At 52.1% G+C, this 26,475-nt stretch overlaps 9 protein-coding genes across 9 annotated transcripts; 6 read left to right on the top strand and 3 right to left on the bottom strand.

Annotated features, from left to right (window-relative positions):
- Nucleotides 1-413: 413 nt before the first annotated feature.
- Nucleotides 414-3,413, top strand: TRIVIDRAFT_63893 (uncharacterized protein; the record flags this gene model as incomplete). The annotated part of the gene is made up of 5 exons (XM_014102422.1): nucleotides 414-531; nucleotides 593-1,113; nucleotides 1,179-1,640; nucleotides 1,722-3,153; nucleotides 3,313-3,413. 5 exons carry the CDS (start codon nucleotides 414-416, stop codon nucleotides 3,411-3,413), a joined length of 2,634 nt encoding a protein of 877 aa, XP_013957897.1.
- Nucleotides 3,414-4,819: 1,406 nt separating this feature from the next.
- On the top strand, nucleotides 4,820-6,572 carry TRIVIDRAFT_22172 (uncharacterized protein; the record flags this gene model as incomplete). Its single annotated transcript, XM_014101968.1, has 4 exons — nucleotides 4,820-4,892; nucleotides 4,961-5,030; nucleotides 5,092-5,312; nucleotides 5,365-6,572. Coding segments are annotated over 4 exons (1,572 nt in total), but the record flags the coding sequence as incomplete, so codon positions are not given.
- Nucleotides 6,573-6,997: 425 nt separating this feature from the next.
- On the bottom strand, nucleotides 6,998-8,478 carry TRIVIDRAFT_73899 (uncharacterized protein; the record flags this gene model as incomplete). The annotated part of the gene is made up of 2 exons (XM_014102421.1): nucleotides 6,998-7,910; nucleotides 7,969-8,478. The coding sequence occupies 2 exons, from the start codon at nucleotides 8,122-8,124 to the stop codon at nucleotides 7,464-7,466; spliced, it is 603 nt and encodes a 200-aa protein (XP_013957896.1).
- An 873-nt stretch (nucleotides 8,479-9,351) lies between these two features.
- On the top strand, nucleotides 9,352-15,940 carry TRIVIDRAFT_73902 (uncharacterized protein; the record flags this gene model as incomplete). The annotated part of the gene is made up of 6 exons (XM_014102420.1): nucleotides 9,352-9,454; nucleotides 9,515-9,610; nucleotides 9,728-13,431; nucleotides 13,583-13,813; nucleotides 13,873-15,474; nucleotides 15,534-15,940. 6 exons carry the CDS (start codon nucleotides 9,352-9,354, stop codon nucleotides 15,642-15,644), a joined length of 5,847 nt encoding a protein of 1,948 aa, XP_013957895.1.
- A 158-nt stretch (nucleotides 15,941-16,098) lies between these two features.
- TRIVIDRAFT_220935 (uncharacterized protein) lies at nucleotides 16,099-16,752 on the top strand (the record flags this gene model as incomplete). The annotated part of the gene is made up of 1 exon (XM_014102419.1): nucleotides 16,099-16,752. One exon carries the CDS (start codon nucleotides 16,099-16,101, stop codon nucleotides 16,750-16,752), a length of 654 nt encoding a protein of 217 aa, XP_013957894.1.
- Nucleotides 16,753-17,122: 370 nt separating this feature from the next.
- On the bottom strand, nucleotides 17,123-20,534 carry TRIVIDRAFT_147750 (uncharacterized protein; the record flags this gene model as incomplete). The annotated part of the gene is made up of 4 exons (XM_014102418.1): nucleotides 17,123-19,716; nucleotides 19,768-19,815; nucleotides 19,871-20,418; nucleotides 20,455-20,534. 4 exons carry the CDS (start codon nucleotides 20,532-20,534, stop codon nucleotides 17,123-17,125), a joined length of 3,270 nt encoding a protein of 1,089 aa, XP_013957893.1.
- Nucleotides 20,535-21,067: 533 nt separating this feature from the next.
- On the top strand, nucleotides 21,068-22,084 carry TRIVIDRAFT_186246 (uncharacterized protein; the record flags this gene model as incomplete). The annotated part of the gene is made up of 5 exons (XM_014102417.1): nucleotides 21,068-21,223; nucleotides 21,290-21,382; nucleotides 21,444-21,447; nucleotides 21,522-21,616; nucleotides 21,675-22,084. The coding sequence occupies 5 exons, from the start codon at nucleotides 21,176-21,178 to the stop codon at nucleotides 21,693-21,695; spliced, it is 261 nt and encodes an 86-aa protein (XP_013957892.1).
- Nucleotides 21,904-23,082, bottom strand: TRIVIDRAFT_37830 (uncharacterized protein; the record flags this gene model as incomplete). Its single annotated transcript, XM_014102416.1, has 1 exon — nucleotides 21,904-23,082. The coding sequence occupies one exon, from the start codon at nucleotides 23,080-23,082 to the stop codon at nucleotides 21,904-21,906; it is 1,179 nt and encodes a 392-aa protein (XP_013957891.1).
- Nucleotides 23,083-23,509: 427 nt separating this feature from the next.
- On the top strand, nucleotides 23,510-24,878 carry TRIVIDRAFT_215860 (uncharacterized protein; the record flags this gene model as incomplete). The annotated part of the gene is made up of 4 exons (XM_014102415.1): nucleotides 23,510-23,571; nucleotides 23,834-23,905; nucleotides 23,979-24,488; nucleotides 24,551-24,878. 4 exons carry the CDS (start codon nucleotides 23,569-23,571, stop codon nucleotides 24,749-24,751), a joined length of 786 nt encoding a protein of 261 aa, XP_013957890.1.
- Nucleotides 24,879-26,475: the final 1,597 nt, after the last annotated feature.

Below are 26,475 nucleotides of genomic sequence, written 5' to 3'. Positions count from 1 at the left end.
CGAGTCGGCTCGAATGCAGCGTGTTTCTCTAGCCAACTCATACGACACCTGCTCAACAGCCTGAATGATATATACAAGAGTGCACGCTCCTTATCTCTTCCAACTCCAGCTCTCTGCAGAATTTACACCGCTTCAAGGCAGAATTATTGAAGCACCACGTGATTCGCAACCACCTATATAATCTGAAGCTCTTCTCTTCTCCTCCTCTCTGCTCTTCTCCTCCGCTCTTTCAGCTCTTCTTTCCACCGCTCTTCTCCATCCCTCAAGCCTCTCAACCTTTCTTTACATATCATCATCGTTTGTGAACATCACTCAAGCATTCTTATTTCCCTTTCGCCACTCTCCCTTGTCTGCCGAGTTGCTACTGGCGATCATCAGCACATTCTCTTGTATCAGCCATGAGCACAGTCACCATGGATGATGATGATGACGATGATCATCTTTCGACTATCGACCTTACTCCTTCAGAGACCGACACCAGCGCTACGGACGAGTATAACCTGTCACATGATGAGGATGATCATTCTCTAGGTAACCATGGTCAGCCTCCACAAAATGACATTCCATTAGAATGATACTGATACGCTGGCAGCTGCACTCAACGCGGCAAATGAGGAGACGACAGCAGAAGCTGCCGCTTCTTCATCTACTTCGGGCCCAAATCAAGTCAACTCGTCTGATGTTCCCGGAGACGAAGTTGAAGATCCAGGCAATGGCGATGGCGATGGCGATAACTCTGACTCTTCTGACTCAGATGAAGATGAAGATCCTGGTCAAGACGGAAATCAGAACAGAGATCAGGACGGAGGCCAGGATGGAAGTCAACACGGAGATCAAGACGAAGACGGGGTTTCATTTGACTTTGACTATGAGTATTCACCAACCGACTCTGAAGCAGAATCGCGGCAAGTATTCTCTCATGCCCTCCCGGAATATCGAATTCGCTGGGCCACTCTTCATCAAAAAGCACGCCTTCGGAAGCACAGGATAAGAGATTTGGAAGCAATTATTGGAAGGCACGAAAGTGACGAAAGAGAGCGCGAGAGGCTTCTTCGAGATGGAATAGTAAGACGAGCCCAACCCAACCAATCGAATGAGAGGCGCACTCAAGCGGTACGTAACCTCATTGAGTTTGAAAGCTTCAAGGGTCTTTGTTTCCTGACTAACCAGCGGAGCAGACTTGGCCATCCCTCATCCGCCAGGGCCAAGTGGAATGGGAGCGGATTTACAAGATTTCGTGCAAGGAGGGAAATGCTTCGCCTGTCCTCAAAAAAATTCACCCAGACCTGAATTTGAGAAAACCTACGAGGGCAGAACTACAAGCAGATTTACTACGGAGAGAGATGCCGCGGTCCTCTAACATACCTGCAGACAACACACCTGGGAGCGACATGCTTCGGAGTGACACTCCTAGGAAGCAAATACCTGGGGACATACAATTCAAGATCCTCAGATGCCTCCTCGAGTTTCAAGGCAAGGTGGTCCATGCCATATCCCGCTTAGACCCGTATCATCCAGCAAGTGCAGTGCCGATGAACCGGTATCAAAGGCCAAGCTTCTTTCATCGCCTACACGTGGGAAGGGCTCCGGTGAACATTACGTTTGCGCCTAATCCCAACGTATTCCTGGCTCCATTGCTGGTCTGCAGGAAATGGCATTTCTGGGGCAGTCATATATTCTATGGCAAGAACACGTTTGCTTTTTCTTCTTTGGGCGAATAGGGTCGCTTTGCCAAAGGGATTCGAGCAAACGTCCAACGGCTGCAGCATATCGAGATCCTCTGGATAGGATCGCAACATCTCACCTTTGCAATCAACGACCGCGGGAAATATACATCACGTCGCACATTTTCGCTAGTGTGGCTTCCGGAGGCTATTCGCCTCAAGACTATCGGCGTCTATCTTCCAGAGTCCAGCGAGATGTATATGCGTCGCAACCATGAGCCGAGGGGTATAAACCATCATATGAAATGCAAATCCAAACTACAGCCCAATTTCAGAGGATTTCGTTCACTTCGTACAGTACAAGGCATGGACTACGTCTATTGCCTCCGGGGTCTAGACCAAATTGAATTCTGGGATTTCGACCGGTGGCTTGACACGCAGCAGAGGAAGCAACCAGTGCGAGACTGGCACTTTATAATGGACGTAAACAACGCTGTCCGGAGGCCCAAGGATGTCAAGAATCGTTCCCGATCGCAGTTGAGGAATCTATTTCCACTACTCAATTCGTTTATCCCATCGGAAGAAGACTGGGCCGTTCTGCTCAGAGGTCTCGGGAGTCATGAGGCAGAAGGACCTCAAGGAAGTAGGCCTGAATCACCGGAGGCGGAGACTTCGATCGTTACCGGCGACACCTCGCCAGAATCGAGTTCGGATACTGACTCCGACGCTGATTCTGACTCTGACTCTGATTCAAGTCCTGGTTCCGATTCAGGTCCAGGTCCAGGCCCAGACTTAAATCTTGGTTCAGACTCAGATTCGGACTCAAGCTCAAGCTCATCCGATGACGATGACGACTACTCTCCATTGCAGCTAATTCCACTACCCAATTTGGGTGCCAACCTTCCATCGCAACCCGCTTCACAGCCCAACTTGAGTGTCAACTACCCATTGCAACCGGTTTCACAGCCCAGTTTAAGCGTCAACTCTTCATCGCAACCAGTATCACAACCAGCTTCACAACCCAATTTGGGTGCCAACCCTTCATCACAACCCGCTTCACAGTCCAACTTGGGTGTCAACTCAGTCAGCGCTGAAGAAAATAGTCTCCCACATACTGAGAGCTCACAACCTAGCAATATGCTGTTCAACTTCGAGATGCTTCGTATAGCCATCCAAGACAGTGATGATGAATCCACCATCGTGCCAGATGACCGATCTGTCTCTGGACACCCATTGCTCGACCTTACTGAGGATGAAGATGATCAACCGAACCAAGAATATAGCCAAGATACGGCACCTTCTGCTCAGAGTTCGACGAATGACAATCCGGAAGGCAGCCTCTTTGTCTCTGACGATGGGTACAACCCGTCATATACACCGTCGCTCACACGGAACACCCCAGGTGATAGAGGCCCGGGAGATGATTGGGAGGGCAATTCTGACGACTCTCCCCCCAAATCAACCGAAGGAAGCGAAGAGAGCGAAGAAAGTTTATTCGTCGGCTCCGTACCTTCGCATTTATATCAAACACCCTCGGTGTCGGCCACGGGGCGCCAAAACGAGAACAATGATGAAAACATAGTGATTGACCTTACAGATGAGGATCCGACAGATAATTTCTTTTACGAAAAATCGGTTACGCCTCCAGATTCTCGGAAGCGAGACCACTTGAAGATTGAAGAAGAAGACGGTGATGGTGATGGTGGTGGTGGCAGTGCTCCAGTGAGTGCAAAGAGGCCTCGCACATAGAAAAGACGCGGGCAAAGTAGGTACTAAAATAGGTGATCTGGACCTGAGATAGGGTAGGACAGCCTCTCAAAGATGGAGACGGACGTTGAATTTGGCTTCCAAGGTTGATGAAAATTTGCTTTTCCGCTAGCTCTATTTAGTTGATATTTGCGACTATTTACGAGAATCCAATTGATCTCGGTTTGTTTCTTTGAGCCTCTGCAGCCACCAAAAGCCCCAGTGGCCAACGATTCAACGCCCGGTTACACGTACCAAACATGCAGACATGCATAGACATGAATGTACTCCGTAGGCGCAGGGCACATGCAACTGCAAGTATGCTGGCCCACCGCAGTGACAGTGAATGACCTCACAGGCTCCGGCGTACTCCGGGCCTACCTGAACAGTTGCTGCAGCTCCCAATTAGAGACGCGCAAGCCGGCCGAATCGGAATTGCCTGCTACCTGGCATGCCGACTTGTACGCTGTGCCTTGCTTTCTTGGCCGTGGAAGCCCCGGTTGACGCACTGGAATCACGCATGGAACCATGGAGACTTAATGATTTGATGTAGGGTAAGCCTTGGCTGACGGGCTTGAGACCCGGATCTCCCTGTACGGGGCGTTACGGAGTATTTCCCTCAATCTAGCAGTTGCGTGGCTGGAGATGGGAGGCCAGCGCGTGACGTAAGGTACAAGAGCGAGGTATGCAGATTAGGCGTCACAGCCTGCTGACAAAAAGCCGGCAGCGTAATTCGGGCTTCAGCGTGCTCGGATATTTTTGTCCATCAGGCCTGGGGAACTTTTCTCTTCGTCTTCCCTCTCCTCCTCTCCTAACGTAATCAAGCCGGGAGCGTACGTAAACTGACTCAAGCTAGCTGGAAACAAGGCGAGGCGAACCGACTGATAGACTTGTCAAAGCCCGTTTCGCTCAGCATTCTTCTCGGAAGAGCCTCTTCTTCCCTCCACGACTTGCACTAGACATCTATCCTCCCGCCTCTTTGCGCCGCGCAATCAGGCCTCATCACCGCTCGCACGACAAAGACTCTTTGTTCGCGTGCATTGCCTCTCCCCTTTGCTAAGCGCCATAGCTGTTGCGACCAGCCGCCCCACGCCAAGCACCTCCCAGGCACATCAAGCGTTGCAGCCGCCGAGTTCGAGTGGCGATTCGATTCACCTCTTGTGAGGCTCGTCAGCATCTGGATCCTGCTTGTGTGCAGCCGTTTGCCAAAGGTTCACGCTCGCTGCGTCTAGCGGCTGAATTTGCTGCGCACCCCGGACAGCCGCTTCAATCTCATTTCTCTTCTCTCCTATCCTGCTAGCTGCGACCGACCCCCATCAACTTCTCGCGCGTCAATCATCCAGCCCTTTTCCTCCCTCCTCTTTTCTTTTTTCTCCTCTTCTAGCTGTGAATAGTACAACTCGCCCACCATGTCAAAGGTTATGCGCAGCGTGAAAAACGTGACCAAGGGTTACTCTCATGCCCAGGTCAAGGTCCGAGATGGTTTGTCACCGCCGGAATTGCCGCTCATCGGTCTGGTCAGCGATGCTAATTGTAACTTCTTTCCATAGCGACGAGCAATGACCCATGGGGTCCGACAGGCACGCAGATGAGCGAGATTGCTCAAATGACCTTCAACACGTATGTCGCGCCCTGAGCAAGCAAGTACCATAGCGTCAAACTAACTTCAGTCCGGTTGAAGGTCCAACGAGTTTTACGACATAATGGATATGCTTGATAAGAGACTTAATGACAAAGGAAAGAATTGGCGTCACGTTCTCAAGGCGTTGAAGGTTCTCGACTACTGTCTGCACGAAGGCTCTGAGCTAGTTGTCACATGGGCGCGCCAGAGTATCTACATCATCAAGACGCTGCGAGAGTTCCAGTACATCGACGAGGAAGGCCGTGATGTCGGACAGAATGGTAGGTCGATGGCCCCGCTCTTCCTGTTGGCGGTTATTAACGCAGTGCGCAGTTCGTGTCGCGGCAAAGGAATTGACCGCGCTTATCCTTAATGACGAGCGATTGCGAGCGGAGCGAAGCGACCGGAAGTCCTGGAAGTCGCGCGTCATGGGTCTCGATTCAGATTTCGGCCCGCAGTACGCCGAGCAGTCTCAGCGACGTCAGCCTCGATCAGAACGGAGAGCTCAAAATGAGGAAGACGACACCGAGTATCGCCTTGCTATTGAAGCCAGCAAATACCAGGAGGAGGAGGACAGGAAACGAAGGCAGAATCGCTCCAGTGGTGAAAATGATGACGATCTCGCAAAAGCCATCAAATTGAGCCAAGAGGAGGAGGAGAGAAGACGCCGTGAGCTAGAAGATTCTAACGCCGCTTCTCTATTTGACGATGACACTCCCGCAACCTCGCAACCACAGCACACCGGATTCAACCAGGGATACCAACAAGGCAACGCTGTGGATTTCTGGGCCAACCCAATTGATCAACAGGCTGCGCAGCTTCCACAGCAGACAGGTTATCTAGGAAACGCGTATACCGGATACCAGCAACCGCAGCAGCAGCAGCAGCCGCAGCAAACTGGCTGGCAGCCAAACTACAACGTGGCTTTCGGTCTTGATACCTTCCTCCCGGTGCCAGCAGGTAACCTTGCTCAGCAGCAGCAGCAGCAGCAGCAGCAGCAGCAACAACAGCAATTCCTACAGCAGCAGCAGTTTGCCCAGCAACAACACTTGCAGCCTACTCAGGCGCTGGACTTGGCCGTTCAGCCTGGAAGCAACAATCCTTGGGCAACCAATAATCAGCTGCAGCACCAGTCTATTCAGCCCACACCGACCGGTTCCAACAACCCCTTTGCTCAGAACAGGCCGCAATCAGCAAGACCTGCGACGTCTTCTCTTAGCCCTCTGCCAGAGCAAAAGACTCTGTCTAACTTCAACCAGCCCCAAATCCAGCTGCAGCAGCAGAAGCCTGCCTTTGGCCAGCCCCAGAGAGAACTCAGCGAGCACGAGATGAAGCTGAACGCTTTGCTTGCCTCTGGAGACGGCATGGACACATACGGAAACACGGGAGATTTGCGAATCCCTTCTCAGCACACTGCTCCAGGAACGTTTATCAACAGCGCTGGAGCCGGTCTTGGTCGCCTTAACCCAGAAGCTACCGGCAACAACCCTTTCCTACGACAGCAGTTCACAGGCCTTCCGAGCATCACCTACGGTGGCCAACCTCAGATAAACAGCAATCCATTTGGAGCCCAGCAGCGACAGCAACAGGGCCAGCCGCAAGATCTAATCCAATTTTAAGGCGGAGAAGTTTGTTTAAAAAAACTGGACTAATTTTTATATACCAAAGACGGGACTGACGGATTTTCATTGCTCTTGACACTCTTTCTAATACCGCCATTTTTCTCTTTTGTTTGTTCCCATTCATGGACTTATTATACCTTACCTTTGTTTAAAGGTAAAAGTCTCTATTCCCTGTAGCAACGACTTCTCGGCATCGTACCAATTTGTTTTCTTGACTTTGCTGGGGGGAGGGGACAAGATACTACTCGTTTGGGTGGCTGAGTGGAATTAAACCGGATATCTTTTTTTTGTCATCTTCGCACGATCCACGTGGTATGTTAATTAGACAACGCGCCTCTGGAATTCAAAATTGTAGATCTGAATTCGACCTTGTTCATATTTGTCCAAGCTTTCCTTCTCGTGAATGCTAGCATAGGTATCTCGTAGCACTTATTCTAGTCCTGAAGCCGAAAGCAACTCCTGCTGTCATTGCCTCGTTATACATAATCCTAAACAAGCAAAAAAAAAGCGACAAAAACTACCGATACGCCATCTCCAAAAAAGATATACTTTGTGAGCATGTGCGCATTATATGTGATCCATTGTCCTTGACTATGACTTTGCAACATTCCGAAATCGTGTGCTCCTGGGTGGGCCGACCAGCTTTCATACGTCCCGGTAAGGGCGGGTTGTCGGGAAGGCGAGCCGTATCTTCAGCGGCGAAACAACTCTATGCCGGGATATCGAAGGCTTTTTTTTGGGCCAAGGTTGGCATGGTCTCCCCTGAAGCTTTTGTCATAAAACATCTTTCTGGCCTCTCTTGATGCCCAACTAGCCAGCCTCTTCCATCATCTGTATGAACTCTTCGAGATTCACGCCGCCTTTGCCGTCGTGGTCGAGATGTTCTATCATGGTCTGGATCTCCTCGTCCGTCATTGTGCGTTCTTCCTTAATGTCCTGAGCCAGATGCCTCATGTCTTCGACCGAGATGATTCCATCCTGGTCGTAGTCGAACATGTTGAATACTTTGATTGCCTCCTCACGCGGGTCTCGTCGGGCAATGAGCTTTGCGGCGCATAGTCGAAACTGGTCGGGGTAGATAAGCAGGCGGTTCACCGGGCAGCTGTGAGGATCTCGCCAGTCCGGCGGTACGGTGCCGTAATTTTCTAGTTCTCTGCAGTACTCGGGTTTGGGCATGTCGAAGCCCAGCGCGGCGAGGGAGTGCTTGAATTCGTAGCTATTCAGCCACCCTTTTTTCTTCATGTCCATCAAGTCGAACTATGTCATTGCCATGTGAGAAGCCCGGGACGGCCTAAGACAGGTGGTGGCGACTTACGACTTCATCAATGTGTTCGCGATCCTCGTCGGCAATGGTGCCGTAATCCTCGTTGGAAGACACCTGCGGCGCGGGGGGGTTCCGTGGCTGCGCATGCTGGTTGGACCCTCCTGCTATTGATCGCCCCGGAAAAGGGCGAGGCGTATGAGAGTTCATGCCAGGCGGATAGTCCAGGCCGAGGAGTCGTAAATCGTGAAGCAAGTGAGCGAGCGTGAGTGCGTGAATGCGATAGCGTATCCAAAGAGGATTGGGCTTTTTTTTTTTTCTGAGAAGCTTATACTGCCAACAGGGGAACCAAAAGGCGGCGCATGGGTCGCAACGGGGGGGAAAGCCCAGGCCGTAAAATAAGGACGCAGGGAGGACAGAAAAAGTAGTATAGAGTGTGGAATGCGGCTTATAACAGGAATAACGAAATGAATAAAAGAGAGGTCTGTAGCTATGGTCGGAAGCACTGCGAGGTTGATTGCTTGGGTTGACGTTATTTTGCCAGCGGACGAGGGATGCGACGCGACGGAGCTTGACGCGCCAACAGGCGGTTGCTCTCGCGATGCAGCGGCTTTAGGCCTAAACACACCCGCTGACTTGTCGCCTGTCAGTGGAGGGGAGCCGCTACAGAAGGGGTTACATGGTTACACCTGACCAAGGTTCCTCGTAGGCAGTGGCCTAGGCACCCGCAACCTGCCTGCCTGGTAGAGCAATTGGCGGCGCTGATTGGCTGGCGTTAGTCATCACCGCGGCTTGGGCCAATGGGAGGGGAAAGTTCTTGTCTGAGGCACCAACATCAGTCAGCCTAGCCTAGCGGGCAGCAGCAGCGACACGAAAAAAAAAGCTGAGCTGAGCAGAGAAAGGGCCGGCTTTTGCTTTGACCTGAACTTTTGCCTCCCGTCTGCTGCCCACCAGCTCAACGGTGACCATCTTTGCCGGAGGTATAAAAGGCCATTTACGCCTTTTGCGCTGCACCTCTCTGGTCCTTGCTCAGCAGTTTTCTTGTCATTTGTTTACCTTGTCTCTCCTTCGGTCATTGCGCCTCTCGTTGTCCCTGCTGCGGCGCCATTTGTCGCGGCTTAGCTCTTTGTTAGAAAGCCGTCAGATAGAGCAGATAATCGGTCCATCACCACAACGCGACTTTTCGCTCATCGGCTCATCACCTCGCCCTCGGGCATGATTGACCTGGACGGCCGCTGCTACCACTAATCCACATATTATCGCATATGCGCGCTTTCTTCCGCGATTCTCGATTTGTTGTCCGTGGCCGATATTGATCGCGCCCTCTCTCGAGTCCCTCTTCGCGAAGCACACGCTTTACCACAACAAAACAGCGTTTACGGATAGCTCCTAGCACCAGTCACTCCCTCCGAATACCGCGATACACGGACGCCCATCATGTCGTTCGGCGGATTTGGGGGCGGCTTCGGCACAAACACCAACCAGCAGTCCTCGGGCGGGTTTGGTGGCTTTGGAGCCAACAATAACACCACTTCATCAGGTACATTCAATCACGACCACGGCCAGGCGTTACACCAATCACTAACCACAGACCATACAGGCTTCGGCTCCAACACTGGAGGCTTTGGTGCATCTACCAACACCGGCGGCGGCATGTTTGGCGGCAATACCGGAGGCGGCTTTGGCTCAACGCCTGGTAAGTCCATTCTTTTGGAAAGTCGAAGGGCACGGGATAGAGATACTCATCCGCTGCCTTCCTCGTTCCCAATTTTCACCCCCACCTCTGCCTCCCCCAATTCTAACAATATTTTAGGCGGCTTTGGATCAAACGCGGGCGGCTTTGGCAGCAAGCCTTCTTTCGGCTCGACCCCTACTACTACTCCTGCTTCAGGTGGTCTCTTTGGAGCCTCCAGCACCCCTAGCAGCACCGGTACGGGCTTTGGTGGGTTTGGATCAAACACCAACACTACCACCCCCTCTGCGTTTGGCAGTAACACTACTGGCGGCGGCCTATTCGGCAATGCTAATAAACCAGCAGGCGGTTTCGGAGCTGCGAACACGGGCTCTCTGTTTGGCGGCGGCAACACCAACACCGCTTCCAACACGGGCACGGGTTTTGGCAACTTTGGTTCGACTAATACTCTGGGCGGCACCACTGGCGATCCTCCAGGCACGGCCGTCACTCCTTTCCAAGCCTTCAACGAAAAAGAGCCCAACAGCAGCACCAACACTTCCAACGCATTCCAGAATATCTTATTCCAAGATCCCTATAAGAAGTGGTCTGCTGATGAGCTGAGATTGGTAGACTACGTCCAGGGCAGACGGCACGGCAACCCCAGCGGTGCTGGCGCTTTTGGGGTAGGCTCGGGCTTCGGCGGCTTCGGCAATCAGACGAATACTCCTTCAACTGGTGGCTTTGGAGCGACAAACACCACTGGCGGATTGTTTGGAGCAACCAACACGCCTAATACCGCAACCTCTGGCTTCGGCGGCGGTTTTGGCACCCAAAATACCCCTGCTACCAGCAATACTGGTGGTGGCCTCTTTGGCAACGCCAACAAGCCAAGTGGAGGTCTGTTTGGAAACACCCAGCAGAACCAAACCGGAGGTCTTTTTGGGACAGGCGCTGCCAACACCGGGACAACTGGTGGTTTTGGTTCGACACCCGCCACTGGTGGTGGACTTTTCGGTGCAACGAACAACGCTGCAGCTAACACTGGCGGAGGCTTGTTCGGCAACACTGCACAGAAGCCTGCAGGCACTGGATTCAGTTTCGGCAACAACACAAACACGCCATCCACGGGCTTTGGAACGACCAATAACGCTTTTGGCTCAAATACCAACACCGCGACTGGCGGCGGTCTTTTTGGAAACACCAACGCCAGCGCACAGCCTAGCGGAGGTCTCTTTGGGAACAACGCTCAGCAGCAGCAGAATACCTCAGGAGGCTTGTTTGGTCAGGCGCAAACTCAACAGTCTGGGGGGTTGTTTGGCAACACTCAGCAGAAGCCAGCTACAGGCGGGCTTTTTGGCTCCACCCCTGCCGCTACCAACACAGGTGGTGGCCTTTTCGGAGGCAACACAGCCCAACAGCAGGGAACGACAGGCCTGGGAGGCACAAATACAGCTGCTGGAGGCCTTTTCGGAGCTAAGCCAGCTACAGGTACTGGACTTTTTGGCTCCACGCCTGCTGCTACCACCACAGGCGGCGGCCTTTTCGGTGGTACCGGCGCTCAGACTCAGCAAGCTGCCGGCACAGGCCTGTTTGGATCAGCAGCAAATCAGCAGAAGCCTGGCCTCTTTGGATCTACGCCCGCAGCAGCAGGTACGGGACTGTTCGGTAACACTGCAGCGGGAACTCAAGGTGGAATCTTTAGCAACGCTGGTAACCAACAGCAACAAAGCCTTGGCCTCGGTGGCTCCTTGCTAGGGGCTTCTCAGGCAGTTAACAACGTGCCTCAAGGTCTCACTGCAAACTTGAGCGACGTCTCGGCTTATGGCTCGCCATCGTTGTTCTCTGGGGTTAGTGGAGGCGAAGTCCCGAACCCTGGTCCACTCGCGGTGCCCCTGAGCGGACAGCCGAAGCCCAAGAGACCCTCAATCTTCCCCATGTATAAGTTTACACCTGCGGCTTCCGGTCGTTTTGGCACACCCCAAAAGAGAGGATTCGGCTTCTCCTACAGCAGCTATGGGACTCCTGGAGGAGGAAGCCCCGCAGTCCTCTCTGGCACTCCCAGCAGTCTGGGCCGTAACTTGTTGGGCGCCAGCAGCAGCGGAACCGCCCTCAGCAAGAGCATATCGTCAAACAATCTGCGCCGCACTGTCAACGCCGAGGACAGTATTCTCCTGCCTGGCGCCTTCTCTAATACTAACAACACGCGCTGGTATGGAAGCACGGGCTCAAAGAAGCTGGTTATTAACCGCGAACTGAGGAGCGACCTCTTCTCTACGCCGGCAAAGGACGGCCGGAACGGCGATAATGGAACCGGCCCACGAAAACTGGCTAAGCGAGTCAGTTTTGATACCAACGTAGATGGCGAAGACTCCTCCCCTGTACGAGCGTTACCAGCTCCTGGTGATGTGCCAGAAACTCCTGGTGAGGATACTCCCCGGTCGGACAAGTCGACTCCCACCACGAACGGACTTCGAACTCCCGAAATGGAGCAATTTAAGGGCAAGGGCAAGGACAAGGAATTGGCCATTGTTCAAGAGGAAGACAGCGCTACGCCCGAGCCCCAGGCCAACGGTTTTGATAACGCTCCAGGAAAATACTGGATGGACCCTTCACGGGAGGAACTCCAGAACATGAACAGAATTCAGCGACAGCGGATTGATAACTTCACCGTTGGCCGAGAGAATGTCGGTTCCATTACCTTTAAGATCCCGGTGGATATTAGCGCCATCGATCTCGATGAGCTTTGCGGTGGTATCATCCAACTGGAGCCTCGGTCTGCAACTGTCTATCCCATTGCGGCGAAGAAGCCACCCGTCGGAAAGGGTCTGAATGTGCCTGCTAGGATAACATTGGAACAATCTTGGCCTCGCGGTGGTCGAGACAAGAGGGTCTCAAGCGACCCCAAGCGCTTCAATAAGCACATTGAGCGGCTGAAGCGTATTGTCGACACCACCTTTGAGAGCTACGATGTGGACACGGGAGTTTGGGTCTTCTCCGTTGAGCACTTCACAACATACGGACTGGACGACTCGGATGAAGAGACTGATTTTGACACTACTCTCGACCTTCCTACTGCAGCCCCATTGTCCAACATCGCACCGCCGGCACCGTCCCATCCATCTCGAGATGATGACGCGATGGATTTTTCTCAATCGCACATGATTCCTGGCACTTTCGACGACCAGGAAGGGCTGTTCACAACTGAGTTCACTGGACGACAGTCTTTTTTAGGGGTTAGCTCCGCGGACTCTGCTACATATGATGTCAAACTCTCACTGGAAAATGAAATGACCGGTGACGACATCGCAGAGTATGATATGTCCGAGGATGAAGACATGACGAGGTCTTCTATCGGACAGCATCTCGCCGCGGAGCATGACGATGCCTCGTCCGAGGGTGGCCAGGATACTAAGCGCTCGACCGCAACTCCTGGTGGCATTCTCAGAGCCAGAATGAGAGCGATGAAGGATTCAGCTGGCCCTGTTAAGCTTGAAGTCGCAGATGGCGACGACTGGATGGAAATGTTGAGGAAGACGGTCAGCCCTATTAAAAGGGACCGCCATCTGCTAAAAGAGGTAGCCGGTGCTGCCCCTAAGGGGGGAAAGACGGTAACATTTGATCTCGACGACGAATCGGATTTTCGAAAGTCGTCTATTTGGGGCAGGAGCATAACCAGGTCCGATAGGAAAAACGGACCTGCGACTGGTGCTCAGATTGGTATGGATCAAGGACGTGGATTCGCTACGAGTATCGACTTGATGAATTCCTTGTTTGAGAAGCCAAAGCCGAAGCCGGCACGTCAGGAGTTTAACGCTTCTCAATCTGCCAAAGGTTTTCCCAAGGTCGGTACCCTCATTGTTTTGTGAATTAACAACTTTTTTTTTTTCCCCTGTTGAGATTGATACTACTACTTTTTTCGGGCTGGGTAGAGGCCCCAATGTGTATTTAACCAAGTAATGAATAGAATGCTAAAATTTTCTGTGTCCATTACAGTTCCCATACGAACGACAGGCTAAGATTCTTACGGCCGAAGAAGAGGAGCGCGCCTTTCATAGCGTCTCGAGGCCAACCTGGGGACCAGATGAGACCCTTGTCTTGATTCGGTCGCTGGACGGCTCACACTCGCGCCGGTCAATACGTGATAACACGGATATCCTGACGTTTCAGCGGTCTAATATAGAGACCAATGAGCAGGATGTTCGCCTGGCTACATTCACTGCTGAGGTAAGTCCACCACGTAATGAATGTGAACCAATAAATGGGGTTGACTGACATGGTTTCAGCCATCAAAGAAATATCTTGCCTCTCAGGATATTGTGACCGAGATAAGCATCGTTGAGGGAGTGCCACAAGCCAACCTTCACACTACAAGTCTCAAGAGCCTGTATCAGCCAAAGATTATGACTGATGCGGCCAGCATCCATGAGAAGCAGGTCTGGGAGCTCGCAAGCATTTTATTCGACAATCTAGACAACCAAAGTCCGATGGAGGACGAGCATTTGGCGCGCAGAAACAAGCTGTCCCAATTCTGGTCCGATTTGGTCGACCAGGCCTCATCTACGGCTATTGGCCTCGCAGCCACTAGTGAAGAGAAGGCGCTCGCATGTCTTGCCGGTCACCGGATCCCAGAAGCCTGTAAACACCTCTTGGATGGTAGGAACTTCCGCCTTGCAACTCTGGTCCCCCTGATCGGCACTAGTGATGTCGCAAAGAAGGAAATGAGAGAGCAGGTGAAGTCGTGGTTGGATTCGAAGATACTGTCTGAGTTTTCCGAGGCCATTCGTACCATTTACGAGCTCCTGAGTGGAAATGTCTGTGTCTGCGAGGGTTTGAAGGGTGTACCCAACGAGGATCGAGTCGATTCCTTTGTCATCTCGAAGCACTTTGGTTTAGACTGGAGACAATCTTTCGGCTTGCGACTGTGGTATGCCATTTCGAAGCATGATGACCTGTCCGCTGCCGTCGAGAAGTTCAAGGACGACATTGATCAAGATAAGGAGGACTTGCCTCGCCCCTGGTATGTTGAGCAGGGTATCGCTCCTCTTTGGGACGATACCAATATCGACACTCGCCAAGATCTGCTCTGGGGTCTTTTGCAGCTGTATGCTGACCAAGACGCCGACTTGGAGGCTGTCCTTCGCCCGGAGAACTCGCAGCTTTCCCCTCTTGACGCGAGACTTCGATGGCAGCTGGGCATCGCCCTGACATCCACCGGCAAGGTCTCATATGGTGCAAACGGGTTAGAAAAGGCCGATGCCGCTACTCTTGCATATGCTGCCCAACTTACCCGGGCAGGCGAGTGGCTCGAAGCTGCTTTCGTGTTGCTACACCTGCACCACACAGCAGCACGCAAAAAGGCTCTCCAAGAACACCTCTGTCAGCACGCCAACTTGATTGGATCCGAGTCAGATGCCAACTTTGTCATGCTCACGGAGAAGTACCGCATCCCAGTAGCTTGGATCTGGGAAGCTCTTGCACTCTATATGCGTTGCGTGAAGAAAGATTCTGTGGCTGAAATGCAGTGCCTTTTGCGAGCAGGATCACATGTTGAAGCCCACCGCATTTTGGTTCAGCACGTTGCCCCGCAGGCCATTATTGAGCGTGACTACGCCGGCTTGTCGTCTCTCATCGCACAATTCCAAGATCGTCAACAGGGCATCTCAGAATGGACCCAGGGTGGTGAGATTTATGGCCACTTCCTCCAGCTGATCGAATGCCGGGGTAAAGGAGAAAGCGTTTCCCCTGCCCTGCTGGATAGGCTCCTTGCAGGTCTGAACGCGATGAAGGATATTGGAGTAGAGAGCAACATTACACGATACGCCGCTATCTCCGACATGGCAGACGAAACTGCCCGAGAAATCGTCAAGTTGACACGACAGAAACAGGTATGTGATTCTTTGATTGAAACACCTTGTTAATTATCTTCCCACTAACACGAGTGCAGGATATGGAACTTCGATCCCGAATTTTGAGCCTTCCACTTACCCAAGATCGACTGCTCGCATACTCGGTTGACCTGAGTTTGGACCGCTACAGAGAGGTGATGTCACATTAGGTGTTGGGAATGAGAGCGGATTGGATTGGATGGGATGAGTTGAGATGAAATGGATAGGACTCGGAAATACCTGCTGCATTGAGGTTTTGATTTATTCACTGTTTTCTTTCTTTTCTTATAACAAGACAAAGGGAGTGCACAAACTGATAGGAGAGGAGATTAGCTAGCATCATGAGTGGAAGGACAAGGGAAAGGAAGAACCAACCATAGGCTAAACTTGGAGTGTAGTATAATAGCTGTTTGATTTAGATTGATGCGATTTGCTGTCGCGTGTAATGAAGATTTGGATGAAGTCTAGGACCATGTCGGTTTTGTAAGTGACAGACAGACAGCAGCACATGGCCTAACGCCAAATCTTCGGACAGGAACAAATCTTGCTCTGACAAAATAAAAATACAATACAATATTGCATCATTGTAGCGCCCATTTCCCCTTTGACGAAACCTTGGAAACCATGTCAAAGCCCAAGAACTGGCCAGCAACGCTCCCCTATCTCAAGGCGCCCCTCTACGGCAAAGACATTTCCGCCACGCACATCCAGTTCCTCCGCACAAGACCCCAAGACGGCGACATCGACCAAGTGCCAACCGCCCCAGCCTCGTCGCCGGCAACAGAAACGCCGTGCCCGCGCGTCAAGATCCAGGCCATCACGGACCGCAGCCACCCGGCGTACGGCCAGTTCGGGCTGTTCGCCGCGCAGAACATTGCGCCGGGGGAGCTGATACTGGCGTACCTGGGGAGGCTGCACGGAAGGGCGACGACGAGCGAGGAGAGCGATTATGACTTGTGGCTGGACCGGGAGATGGACGTGGCGGTGGATGCGGCGAGGGAGGGGAACGAGGGGCGGTTTGTGAATGATTATCGCGGGATTGAGGGCAAGGAGAGAGCGAATGCGAGGTTTGGGAACGTGTTTTGCGAGAAATGGGGCGAGGTCTGCGTCGGGGTTTGGGCGGTGGGAGGGGGTTCTAAGGCGAAGGGGGATGGGAAGAAGAAGAAGAAGAGCGAAGGAGGGATCAAGAAGGGGGAGGAGATTCTGGTAAGTTATGGGAAGGGGTTTTGGGAGGAGAGGAGGAAAGATGGTGGTGATGATGGTGGTGAGGATCAGTAGACAATAGGGGGCGAATCACATGTTACACGATAGATGGATCATAGAATGCTTTGCTTGGTTTACGTTACAGACAGAGTCTCCTACTCTACAGCTTCATATCTTCCTCACAAGGAAAACAAAATAATACTAATAATAAAAAAGGTATACCCCCGGTGTTCCGTGGCGCCACCCAACCAGCCCTTACGCCGGCCCGTCCCAACGATACCGGCAAAAAAAAAAGAGAAATCAACAACTAAAAAACACAAGTTTAATAAATAAAACAAGGGCAAGATTCAGTTTTTGATATCCTTTTCCAACGCCCTATGCATGCTGAGCAGTCACAAAAAAAGAGAGCCAAAAAAAAGCATCCGTGAATGCAGCCAGCATTTCATTATTCGTCTTCGCCCTCAGCATCGACATCCAGTTCTTCCTCTTCGCCTCCGCCGTTGATGCCTTGGTCGGGTGCCGCCACTGCTTGGCCGCCCAGCTGTACGCTCAGCACAAATCCATTGCTCGACGGCTGAGGAGTCATGACTCTAACTTCGTCCTTGGCAGGTTCTTCGTCGCCCAGAGATGTTGTAACGCTGTGATCGCCGTCTGTAATCATGTCCGTCCCAGGGGCCGGCCTGTCCCTCCATCCAGGTGGTAATCCCGGCCCACTGTCTGCATTGCCGTAGTCTGACTTCTTAGTTCCCTTAGGCCACCTGCCAGGGCCACGACCAGTGCCGCCTGTCCTTCTCCTAGATCCGCTGCTTCTAGGACGGTTGGCAGGAGGTCGCCGGCTGCTCCCACCAGCCCTCTTTGGTCGTGGCCGAGAGCTACCTCCTCCTGAGCTGCGAGGCACCAATGGTCTGCTTACACTCTGCCGCGAGCGATCAGCACGGCGGCCACCGGCTACAGGCGGGAAAACTTCAAAGCGGCTTGGTGGTATATCGCGATAAGGCGTCATCCAATCTGGTTCCGAATCCACATCATCCATGGCTTCGTCTTGTGGCTCTGCGTTTTCTTTGTCTTCAGGCGCCATCTTCTCCTCGATCGACATAATCGGTGTAAATCCTGGGTTGCTATTGCTTGAGTCGCCCGTCTCCGATGCAGAGCTAATTCTCGACTGAGGACCCTCGTTCACTTCACCGTCCATCATCATCGAATGGTTTTCTCCCGATATGCCATTTGCACCCTCCTCAAGCTTGGCCTCATCGTCTTCCCGAGGGGCAATCGTGTTGATAGGCGGCCCAAGCTCAAAGTTAACAGCATTGCTGCGGCCCATCACATATGGTGTCCATGCAAGAGCCTCGGGCTTCAGTTGCACATACCCCTTTGACTCCCATTTGGCCACGTACTGTCGGCAGTATTCCAGATCGATCCGGAAGGCATATACCTTTGTCTGCGGATCCCGCACTAGCGCTCGAAGGCCTTCCAAAGCGGCAATCACGTCGTCAGGTGTCATGCCCGTATCATCTGATATTTGTCGAATGCTCAGGCCGTTTTGCTTGTGCTGATCATCTTTTAATGTCTCGATGAAGTATCGGCAGAGCCGCAGGCGCCAATAATTTCTGTACGAGACAAGACCCATGTCGGAGAGTGGCTTCTCTGGAGACCCCGTCTTCTCTTCTACTTTGGTAAGGAGATATGAGAAATCAATAAGTAGGTTGCCGTATCCCTTTCTTTGGTGGATCGGCAAGGTTAAAATGCATGAGACGTTGTTCTGGCTGCTTGCGCGCTTCTCCTTGGAGAAATATCCGACGAAATGGTAGCCGCAATCATCATACTCACACAAGACGTAGAACAAGAATGGTTCCACGTCGTAATACAATGTTTTGGACCCTAAGAAAAGCTTTGCCAAAAGACACAGGTTCTGACAGTAGACTGGGTTCTTCCGGCCGTCAACCTCAAACACCGACACTGATCCGTGTCGATAAATCTCGTCGCCCGGAGGATGTTTCGCAGCGCATTTAAGCTTATGGCGCCACGCCACATAGTCCGAGTTCATGTATTTAAGGCAGAACTCGCATATGTACAGCACGCGGTTCCTGCTGTACTCGGCTGGATATGGTGCTGCGTACCACGTGTCAATCTCCCAGCCGCCAAACTCGATGCACTCTATCTGGCTCGCATTATCGCTTGATTTCTTCGACTTGCGAATGGGCATATCCACCTCTGCCTGCATTGCCAGCACACGTGCTCTCCATTCATCTTCTGCACGTTGCTTTGCTTGGTCAAACCGTCTCCGGTCGTCAGGCTGCGGCAGTGTCTTTGATGTGTCTGCTTCTGGTTCTGTCAAGATACCGCCGTAGGGCTTTCCCTTCATGTCTTCAGTTTCTTTATCAAATAGAGAGTAGAAAGGCGTTGAATAGAAATCCGTGGTGAACGGCGTCGGGAGTGCGGCAGGCGTTGCTGTAACGGCTGCAGAGTTGGGGCGCACAGCTGATGGTGCGACTGGAGTCCGTGGCGGCCGCGCACTTGCTCCAGAACGCCTCCTTTCTCTCCGCCTGCGTGAAAGTATCTCCTTGAGGTTCCCCGGCCGCACACGCATCGTCACCACGAGGGAGACTCGTGATTTCTTTTCGATGACGACAAGAGATGGGCGAGCAACTTTTAGACGAACCGCACGGGAGCTACCCCTCGTCTGCTCCGCCGATTTGCTATCAGTATCTTCATTGGCTGATGCGGCGTCTGCTGAGAGGCCACGCCGGCGTCTGCGCAGGGCAATAGTAGCCTCTTCAGGCTCAGCAGACGAAGTCTTTCTCTTTCGCAGTAGACGAGGCTCGTCTGAGGCCTCTGCATGGGCTGTGAGGTCACTGGGGTTGGTTTCTGCCTCGGCGCCGTCTTGCATGTGATGTCTAGGAGAGAGGTCGGGAGGGGCGTCAGAAAGCTGCGACTCGGGCCTGGTTTCGCCGTCAATGCTAGCCTCCCTCTCCAGTTCTTCAGGTTCATCCCGGTCAGAGTCGCCGTTATCACACTCTGGACATTTCCAATGTTTTGCAGCTAGGCCTGAATTAGCAGCTTTCTTCAGAGGTAGGCTTGGCAGTGACTTACTGTTCTGTTCGCTCATCGCCGCCGCATCTCGCGCGCATTGTTGGTGAGCTGAAATATGTTAGCCAAGCTTGTCTTGACATCTTTCAGTTTCTCAAGGACCCACCATTCTCGTTGCATCTAGAACAAGTCAGGAACGCCTCAAAATCCTCACTTGGATCGTTTTCTTCGTCTTGTTTACAAAACATGCAGATGTTTGAGGGCCCAGTCTCCGATTCGTCGTCCTCTTCCACCTCTCCAGCTTCTTCCCAAGCCGGCTCGTCGTCAGAGTCATCTTCAGCAACGCTGAGCGGATCGGAAACGTCGCTCTCTGCATCTTCATCGTCCTCGTCCTCGTCATCTGTATCTCCTGGCTTGATCTTAACTGCGCCAACCCCTTCGTCACCATCTTCTTCGCCATCCGCATCTTCATCTTCTTCCTCTTCCTCTTCTTCGTCATCGTCATCATCGTTATCCTCGTTCATTTGGAAAGGGCGGCCGTTGCTGACCACAATCTGTTGGTCCACAATCTCGTTGTAATCTTCTCCCTCGGCATCTTGATCCATTTCCTCGTCGATCTCCTCTCCAGAAGCGTCACGATCACTCAGCTCGTCGTCATCCTCATCCACCTCCATGCCGTCATTGCCTCTGACGCTAGTCTGGGCAAAGACTGTGCTCATGGTCCTCTCTTTTATAGCCGCAGGCGTAAACACATCCTCGCCAGCCGTGTCTGCCGTCTCGTATTCGGCGTCTTCGGAGAGCATGACGCTCTGCTGCAGTTCCTCCTCCATCGACTGCGCACTCGCCATGGTTATCGCTGCTTAATGGAACTCTCGGAGTGGGGATATGGCCCTGACGATGGCATATCGATCGAGACTCGGCGTTTGCGATCTGGAGTCAGGTGGCATGTGTGGCGCTCTGTTGATAGGCTTCGTGAAGCAGAAAGCTCGCTAATTACAGCTGCTTTCAGGTAAGCCCTATTGAATCACCCTGCTGGATGCACGGGTCCTACCTATAAAATTGCATGTTGCCGCAGCCGTTCTCTGTTGACTGCTGCTGGAAGCGATGCGACAACAGCCACCACAGTCGCGTTCTCCAAGCTTGCCCCAAAGTCGCGGAAGCAGGAGTCACAGTGCGTGCGCATTCAACAATCGCGTTTCCCCGCCAAATGTTGGTGCGTTTACAGTGTGAGTAGGCGGGGCACTAACTATGCGTTGGTGCAGGGATGTCCCGCTGTGGCCTCAGGCATCTAAATTGATGGCTCCAATTGGTCCTCTGCCCACTGACGTGCAGGCTCAGTATCAAGAACGACGCTCGGCAGAATCTCGATATTGCGGCTGTGTTCCGATTGTCGAGCGGCCAATTCGACTTCGATCCCTCTCCCTCAATCGATATATAACCCGGAAGACCGTCGAGGCGGCACAACACAGCCATGCCTGTCCCTTTCGAAACTCTGATACCCTATGGTATCATGATTGTCGTGCGTATTATACCGAGCGAGATTCCACCAAAGGGGAATGCGAGGCAGCTCACAGTTTGTGGATAGATGTTTGGTGTCTCTGGTACCGGACTCGCAGCCTTCAAGACGTGGCAGAACGAGGGCAAGCGACCGCGCTATTCATTGGATCAGTGGGATAGAGTCAGTCAGCCCTAGCCGGGAATGCGGTTATTTGCACTCGATAGCTAACTATTTCTTGCAGCAAAGTAAGAAGCTCTCGATGAGACGAATATTCCTTCAGCAAGGATGTCGATCGATTTATATACTAACGCATTCGAAGTGATGGAGCGAGACCGACGCCTTACAGGCACATTGAGAGGACAGTCGGACAACCCAGAGGCTCCTTTGGGATTCGAATTGAGCAATGGATGGAAGGTAAAGTCGATTCACACATATATCTCATCATACGGACAATTGCTGATACTGTATACAGCTGGAGAAGAGATTTACCTAAGGCACCATTGTATACAATCCAACAGACTAGACAGGGGACCTCGAAATCCGAATGAAAGAAAGTGTATATACCAGACTACGAGTGGATTTGACTGGATGGCGGACGACTGATATGAAGCCCGAATTCGGCCTCGTTACTCAAAGCATTCACACGACAGTGCTAATAAAATGTTGGCTTGTGCTGGGAATTTATTGGCAAAAAGCTAGCTCTATATTGAGATCTCCGGTCGGTTCTTGTTGAGGTTTTCCAATAATGTGCACGCCTGGCACATTGCTTGGCTGGACATGTAGCCGCACTTGACGCATTTTCCAAGCGTCTGTAGTTGAACAGGGCCGGGCTCCTTGGAGCGTCGCTGCCGGACAGGGAGCTTTACCACATCATCTTCATTGACTTTGGGTGTGCCATTTGATGTGATCTCAGTCTCCAGCCCATTATCTGAAGGTTGGTCCCTGGTGCTTGCCTCCATTTGTGCGAGCTCGTTCCCTGGCATTCGAGCATTGGCAGATCCGCAGCCGCCCATCCCCTCGCCTTCGTCACAGGCGCATGCCCCTTGTCCTTTGTCTGGCGTTAGACGAGCCATATCTTCGCCGCTCCGGACGATATCCAATATTGCACTTGGCCGGACCTTTTCCAAGTTCTTGATAAGACTTCTCGCAGTGCCTCTAAATGCCTCGGGGCTGTATATGCATTCCGTACTGAAATAATCCAGCTTCTTGTGATGTGCATATAGAACAATCTCCTTTTCGTAAGCATACTTGAGAGGCTTGCTTCTCTTGACGTCGTTCAACGAGCCACCAGTAACAATACTGGTGCTACGGGATAGTCGAGGCAGATCTCCCCTAAGGAGATTCATGAGGACAGTCTCTGCAACATCGTCCGCATTGTGTCCGGTGACAACGTGCTTGATTCCCAGCGTCTTTGCACCCCGATCCAACGCCTGTCGGCGAAAAACACCGCAGTATGTGCAGTTACCCTTCTTTCCAATAGTCTCCACGACTTGGTCCATGGTCCAGCCATATAGTTCATCGTAGCCCACGATCTTCAAGGGCATATCGTACTGAACCGCGTTTCGCTTCACCGTTTCCAGGGAGTCATCTCTATAGCCTTTGATGCCCTCGTCTATGCTCAGAAGGACTAGATCAAGCTCATACTTGTGGCGCTCGTTAAGGGTCTTCAGAACAGATGCCAGCACTGTTGAATCCTTGCCTCCTGACGCTCCAATAGCAACTTTTTCTCCGGGATAGAATAACTTGGATGAGATGATGGTATGGTGCACCTCGTCCTCAAACACAGTGATGAAGCATTCGCGACATAGCTTGTGGTGGTTCTTTGGTCGCTTAACAACTGCCTTGTTCGCCTGGCAGCGTACGCATGTGGTGGGTGGCATCTCGTAATAGATCTATTGTGAATATGAGGCGCAATCTGACGAAGTTGCTGGCAGCCGTTGATCTGCTCTAGTGTATAGTAGAGTTGTATATAAACAATATTTTGGGTCAAGGGATTTTCGAGGTATTTGTCTCTAAAACAAGAAAAAGGGATATGATATGGATCTGGCCTTCACGATATCGTAGTTTCAACAGGTGAACTCTATACAGACTCTCAAAGCGCCAGTCATTGGAAATGACTCCAGGGTACTGGTTATCTCTTATCGATCTTTTTTCTTAGCAATCGATAAGATCACGTGGATTTACGCCACACCAGCCACACCTTAAAGCCTTCTCCATAGCGTTAGGGCCCACCAGCGGTCGGAACTCCCAAGCCCTAATTTTCCGCCCACCACCTGCTAACGAACTTTTCTTTCGCTTTTCTTCGCAACCTGCTTCAAGGAAATTTGTTCATCCTCGACAAATCAACCCATCGCCCAAGGAACAAGATGGTAAGTTAACAGTCAACCAAAAGACTCTAATGGCCACAGTTTGTGAGTCAAATGCGCGAAAGCGCAATTGATACAACAGCGTCAGCTTTTATGCAACCTGTTGGACATTCCGCCTGACGTTCACCTCGTGTGGACTGAATGGTGAAGACTTGGCTGGAGACACAAATGTGTGCTGAAATATGCCATAATGTGTTCTCGTTAGAGTTCAGAGAAGACTTTTTGGCTTGAGCCCCTCGCTGATGTCTTCTTTTCTCAATGACAGCCTCCCAAATCTGGCAAGAAGGTCGCCCCTGCTCCGTTCCCTCAGAGCAAGGCTGGCAAGAAGGGACCTAAGGTTAGTGAAAAAAAATTTCTCCCCCTCCATATGATGAGACGACACCTCGTAGATATCTAACAAGACGGTACAGAACCCCCTCATCGAGAAGCGCCCTCGCAACTATGGCATCGGCCAGGACATCCAGCCCAAGCGAAACCTGTCTCGCATGGTAAAGTGGCCCGAGTATGTCCGCCTCCAGCGCCAGCGCAAGATCCTTCGCCTGCGTCTCAAGGTCCCCCCCTCTCTGGCCCAGTTCCAGCACGTCCTTGACCGCAACACCGCCGCCCAGGCTTTCAAGCTCCTCAACAAGTACCGCCCTGAGACCAAGGTCGAGAAGAAGGAGCGTCTCCTGAAGGAGGCTACCGCCGTCAAGGAGGGCAAGAAGAAGGAGGATGTCTCCAAGAAGCCCTACACCGTCAAGTACGGTCTCAACCACGTTGTTGGCCTGATCGAGAACAAGAAGGCTTCTCTTGTCCTCATCCCCAACGATGTTGACCCCATTGAGTTGGTTGTCTTCCTTCCTTCTCTCTGCAAGAAGATGGGTATCCCCTACGCCATCATCAAGGGCAAGGCTCGTCTCGGCACTGTCGTCCACAAGAAGGTCAGTCTATTTGTTCCCCAGATATCAAGGAGGCACGAATGAGAAAACTAACTTTACCATAGACCGCTGCCGTCCTGGCCCTCACTGAGGTCCGCTCCGAGGACAAGAACGAGCTGTCCAAGCTCGTCTCTGCCATCAAGGATGGTTACCTGGAGAAGCACGACCAGGTCCGCCGACAGTGGGGCGGTGGCATCATGGGCCCCAAGGCTCAGATGCGCATCGTGAAGAAGCAGAAGGCTCTTGAGGCTGCTACCAAGATTTAAGCTTTCTAATACCCGGGTTGCATTGGGATTTATGGGATTATCATCGGTGTTTAAGGGTTCAGGGCATGGCAAAAAATGAATGAATTTCCAGCACAGTTGTGTATCCCAAATATGATGGTTCCACGCACACGTGTGAAATGAGTGATGCTGTAAAATGAATGACAAACAAAAGGTTCCCAAGAGAAGACACAATCGTAGCCACCTGCAGCAAGCTGAGTAAGCTGTGACCCTGACCCCCAATAAATTCTCAAAACGGACAGTCCATTTCTGCAAAGCATTACGAAAGCATTGTTCCATATATGGTCATGTCTGGCGAGAATAAGGGGCGATCCGATGGAGTTCTGCACAGCATGGCCATTCTCAGGTAAAGGGGCGAAAATGAATGACAAGGCCTTGCTCTGTAATTAATCCCGTTGGCCTTTGTCAGAGGTTGTTGAGACGGCGAATTACTTTGGACGGCATTCACGGATGCCGTCGCATAGGTAATACTCGTCTACGTGGTGTTGACATAAGTTCCCTGCTGGTGGGAGATTAAGCTAAGAGGATGCTCAAGGGCAGAGAGGCATGGTTGGCTCTTGATACGATGTGAGCAGACTAACGTCTCGTAACGATAGGCTGCCAAGAGAACGCTGTTGTTGGCTGAGGGAGGGAAAAGTGGCTGGGGGGGGAGAAAAAAGCCAACAGAACAAAAAGATAGTTCAAAAGACTCCATACTCAGTGCTAAGTACAGCATTGGTGTGTGACGTTCCCTGGCATGGCTGTACTCACCTGTTGGTTGGATTAGCCATCCCTGGTCATAGGTTCGGCTATCAACGCTCAACCGACGGAGTGGTTTTGTCTAGTCTGCTTTGGACCATTGAGCAATTATCCAAGATTACCTGAGCATATTTGTCCATGGACTGCAGGAATACTGCTACTGTACATCGGCTCTCCCGGGAAGCCCCATCCAGGGCATTCGTCGAGAACTAGTTTCGGAAGCTGACGAGGAGAAACCAAGAAACAGCCTATGAGCAGATGGTAAAGGCCCGGTCTCTGTAGTGCTGAACGTATGCACCGGAACGGTGTCGCAGGCCACCCGGACCCAGAAACCAAGCCGGAGATGAAATTACTGGAATATGGGGAATCAGTAGGCAACCCACAAGCTAAGGCGAAGTGGTGAAGCTATGGTACTCGTATGAGAGGCTTGCTTATACGGAGTACGGAAAACACGCCGAGCATATCGAGCGTCCTGAGGTGGGTGGGTTCTTGGGGGCCAAAAGCTGGCACCTCGACAGACCAGGGGTCCAGATGCTAAAGATTGTGACGGCCATGGTCCCACAGGCCGGTCACAGTGTGCGCGAAAAGACGCATGTACCGCGCAGGCCTGGCTCAAGTACTGCCCTAGTGCGAACCAGCACCAAAATGCCGCGAGACGGGGCCGGCAGGGTCTCCTAACAAGCTGCGTCCCACTTGGCTAGCGGTGCTTGTGGCTATCGGGAATGGACTCGTTTGCAAATATCCATTGTATCAGTCAGCGTTCGTGCCTGGGGGACCTGCAAGGGACCATGGAAGCATCTCCATGTCCTCGCCAAAGGCAACCCTGCTTCGGCCAAACAGCCACATGTCGCCCATGGAGGCTTCTGGGATGCCAGGGGGCCTAGAGAGAGAAAATCAGCATAGTACTACTAGCATAGTGCAGATGCTATTCAGACTGAGACCATGCGTTCGGTAGCCGGCGCGATTGA

The sequence above is a fragment of the Trichoderma virens genome (assembly GCF_000170995.1).
Source record: "Trichoderma virens Gv29-8 chromosome Unknown TRIVIscaffold_5, whole genome shotgun sequence".
Lineage (NCBI taxonomy): Eukaryota > Fungi > Ascomycota > Sordariomycetes > Hypocreales > Hypocreaceae > Trichoderma > Trichoderma virens.
The sequence above is the reverse complement of the archived record's forward strand: the minus strand, read 5'-3'. Positions and strand labels throughout refer to the sequence as shown.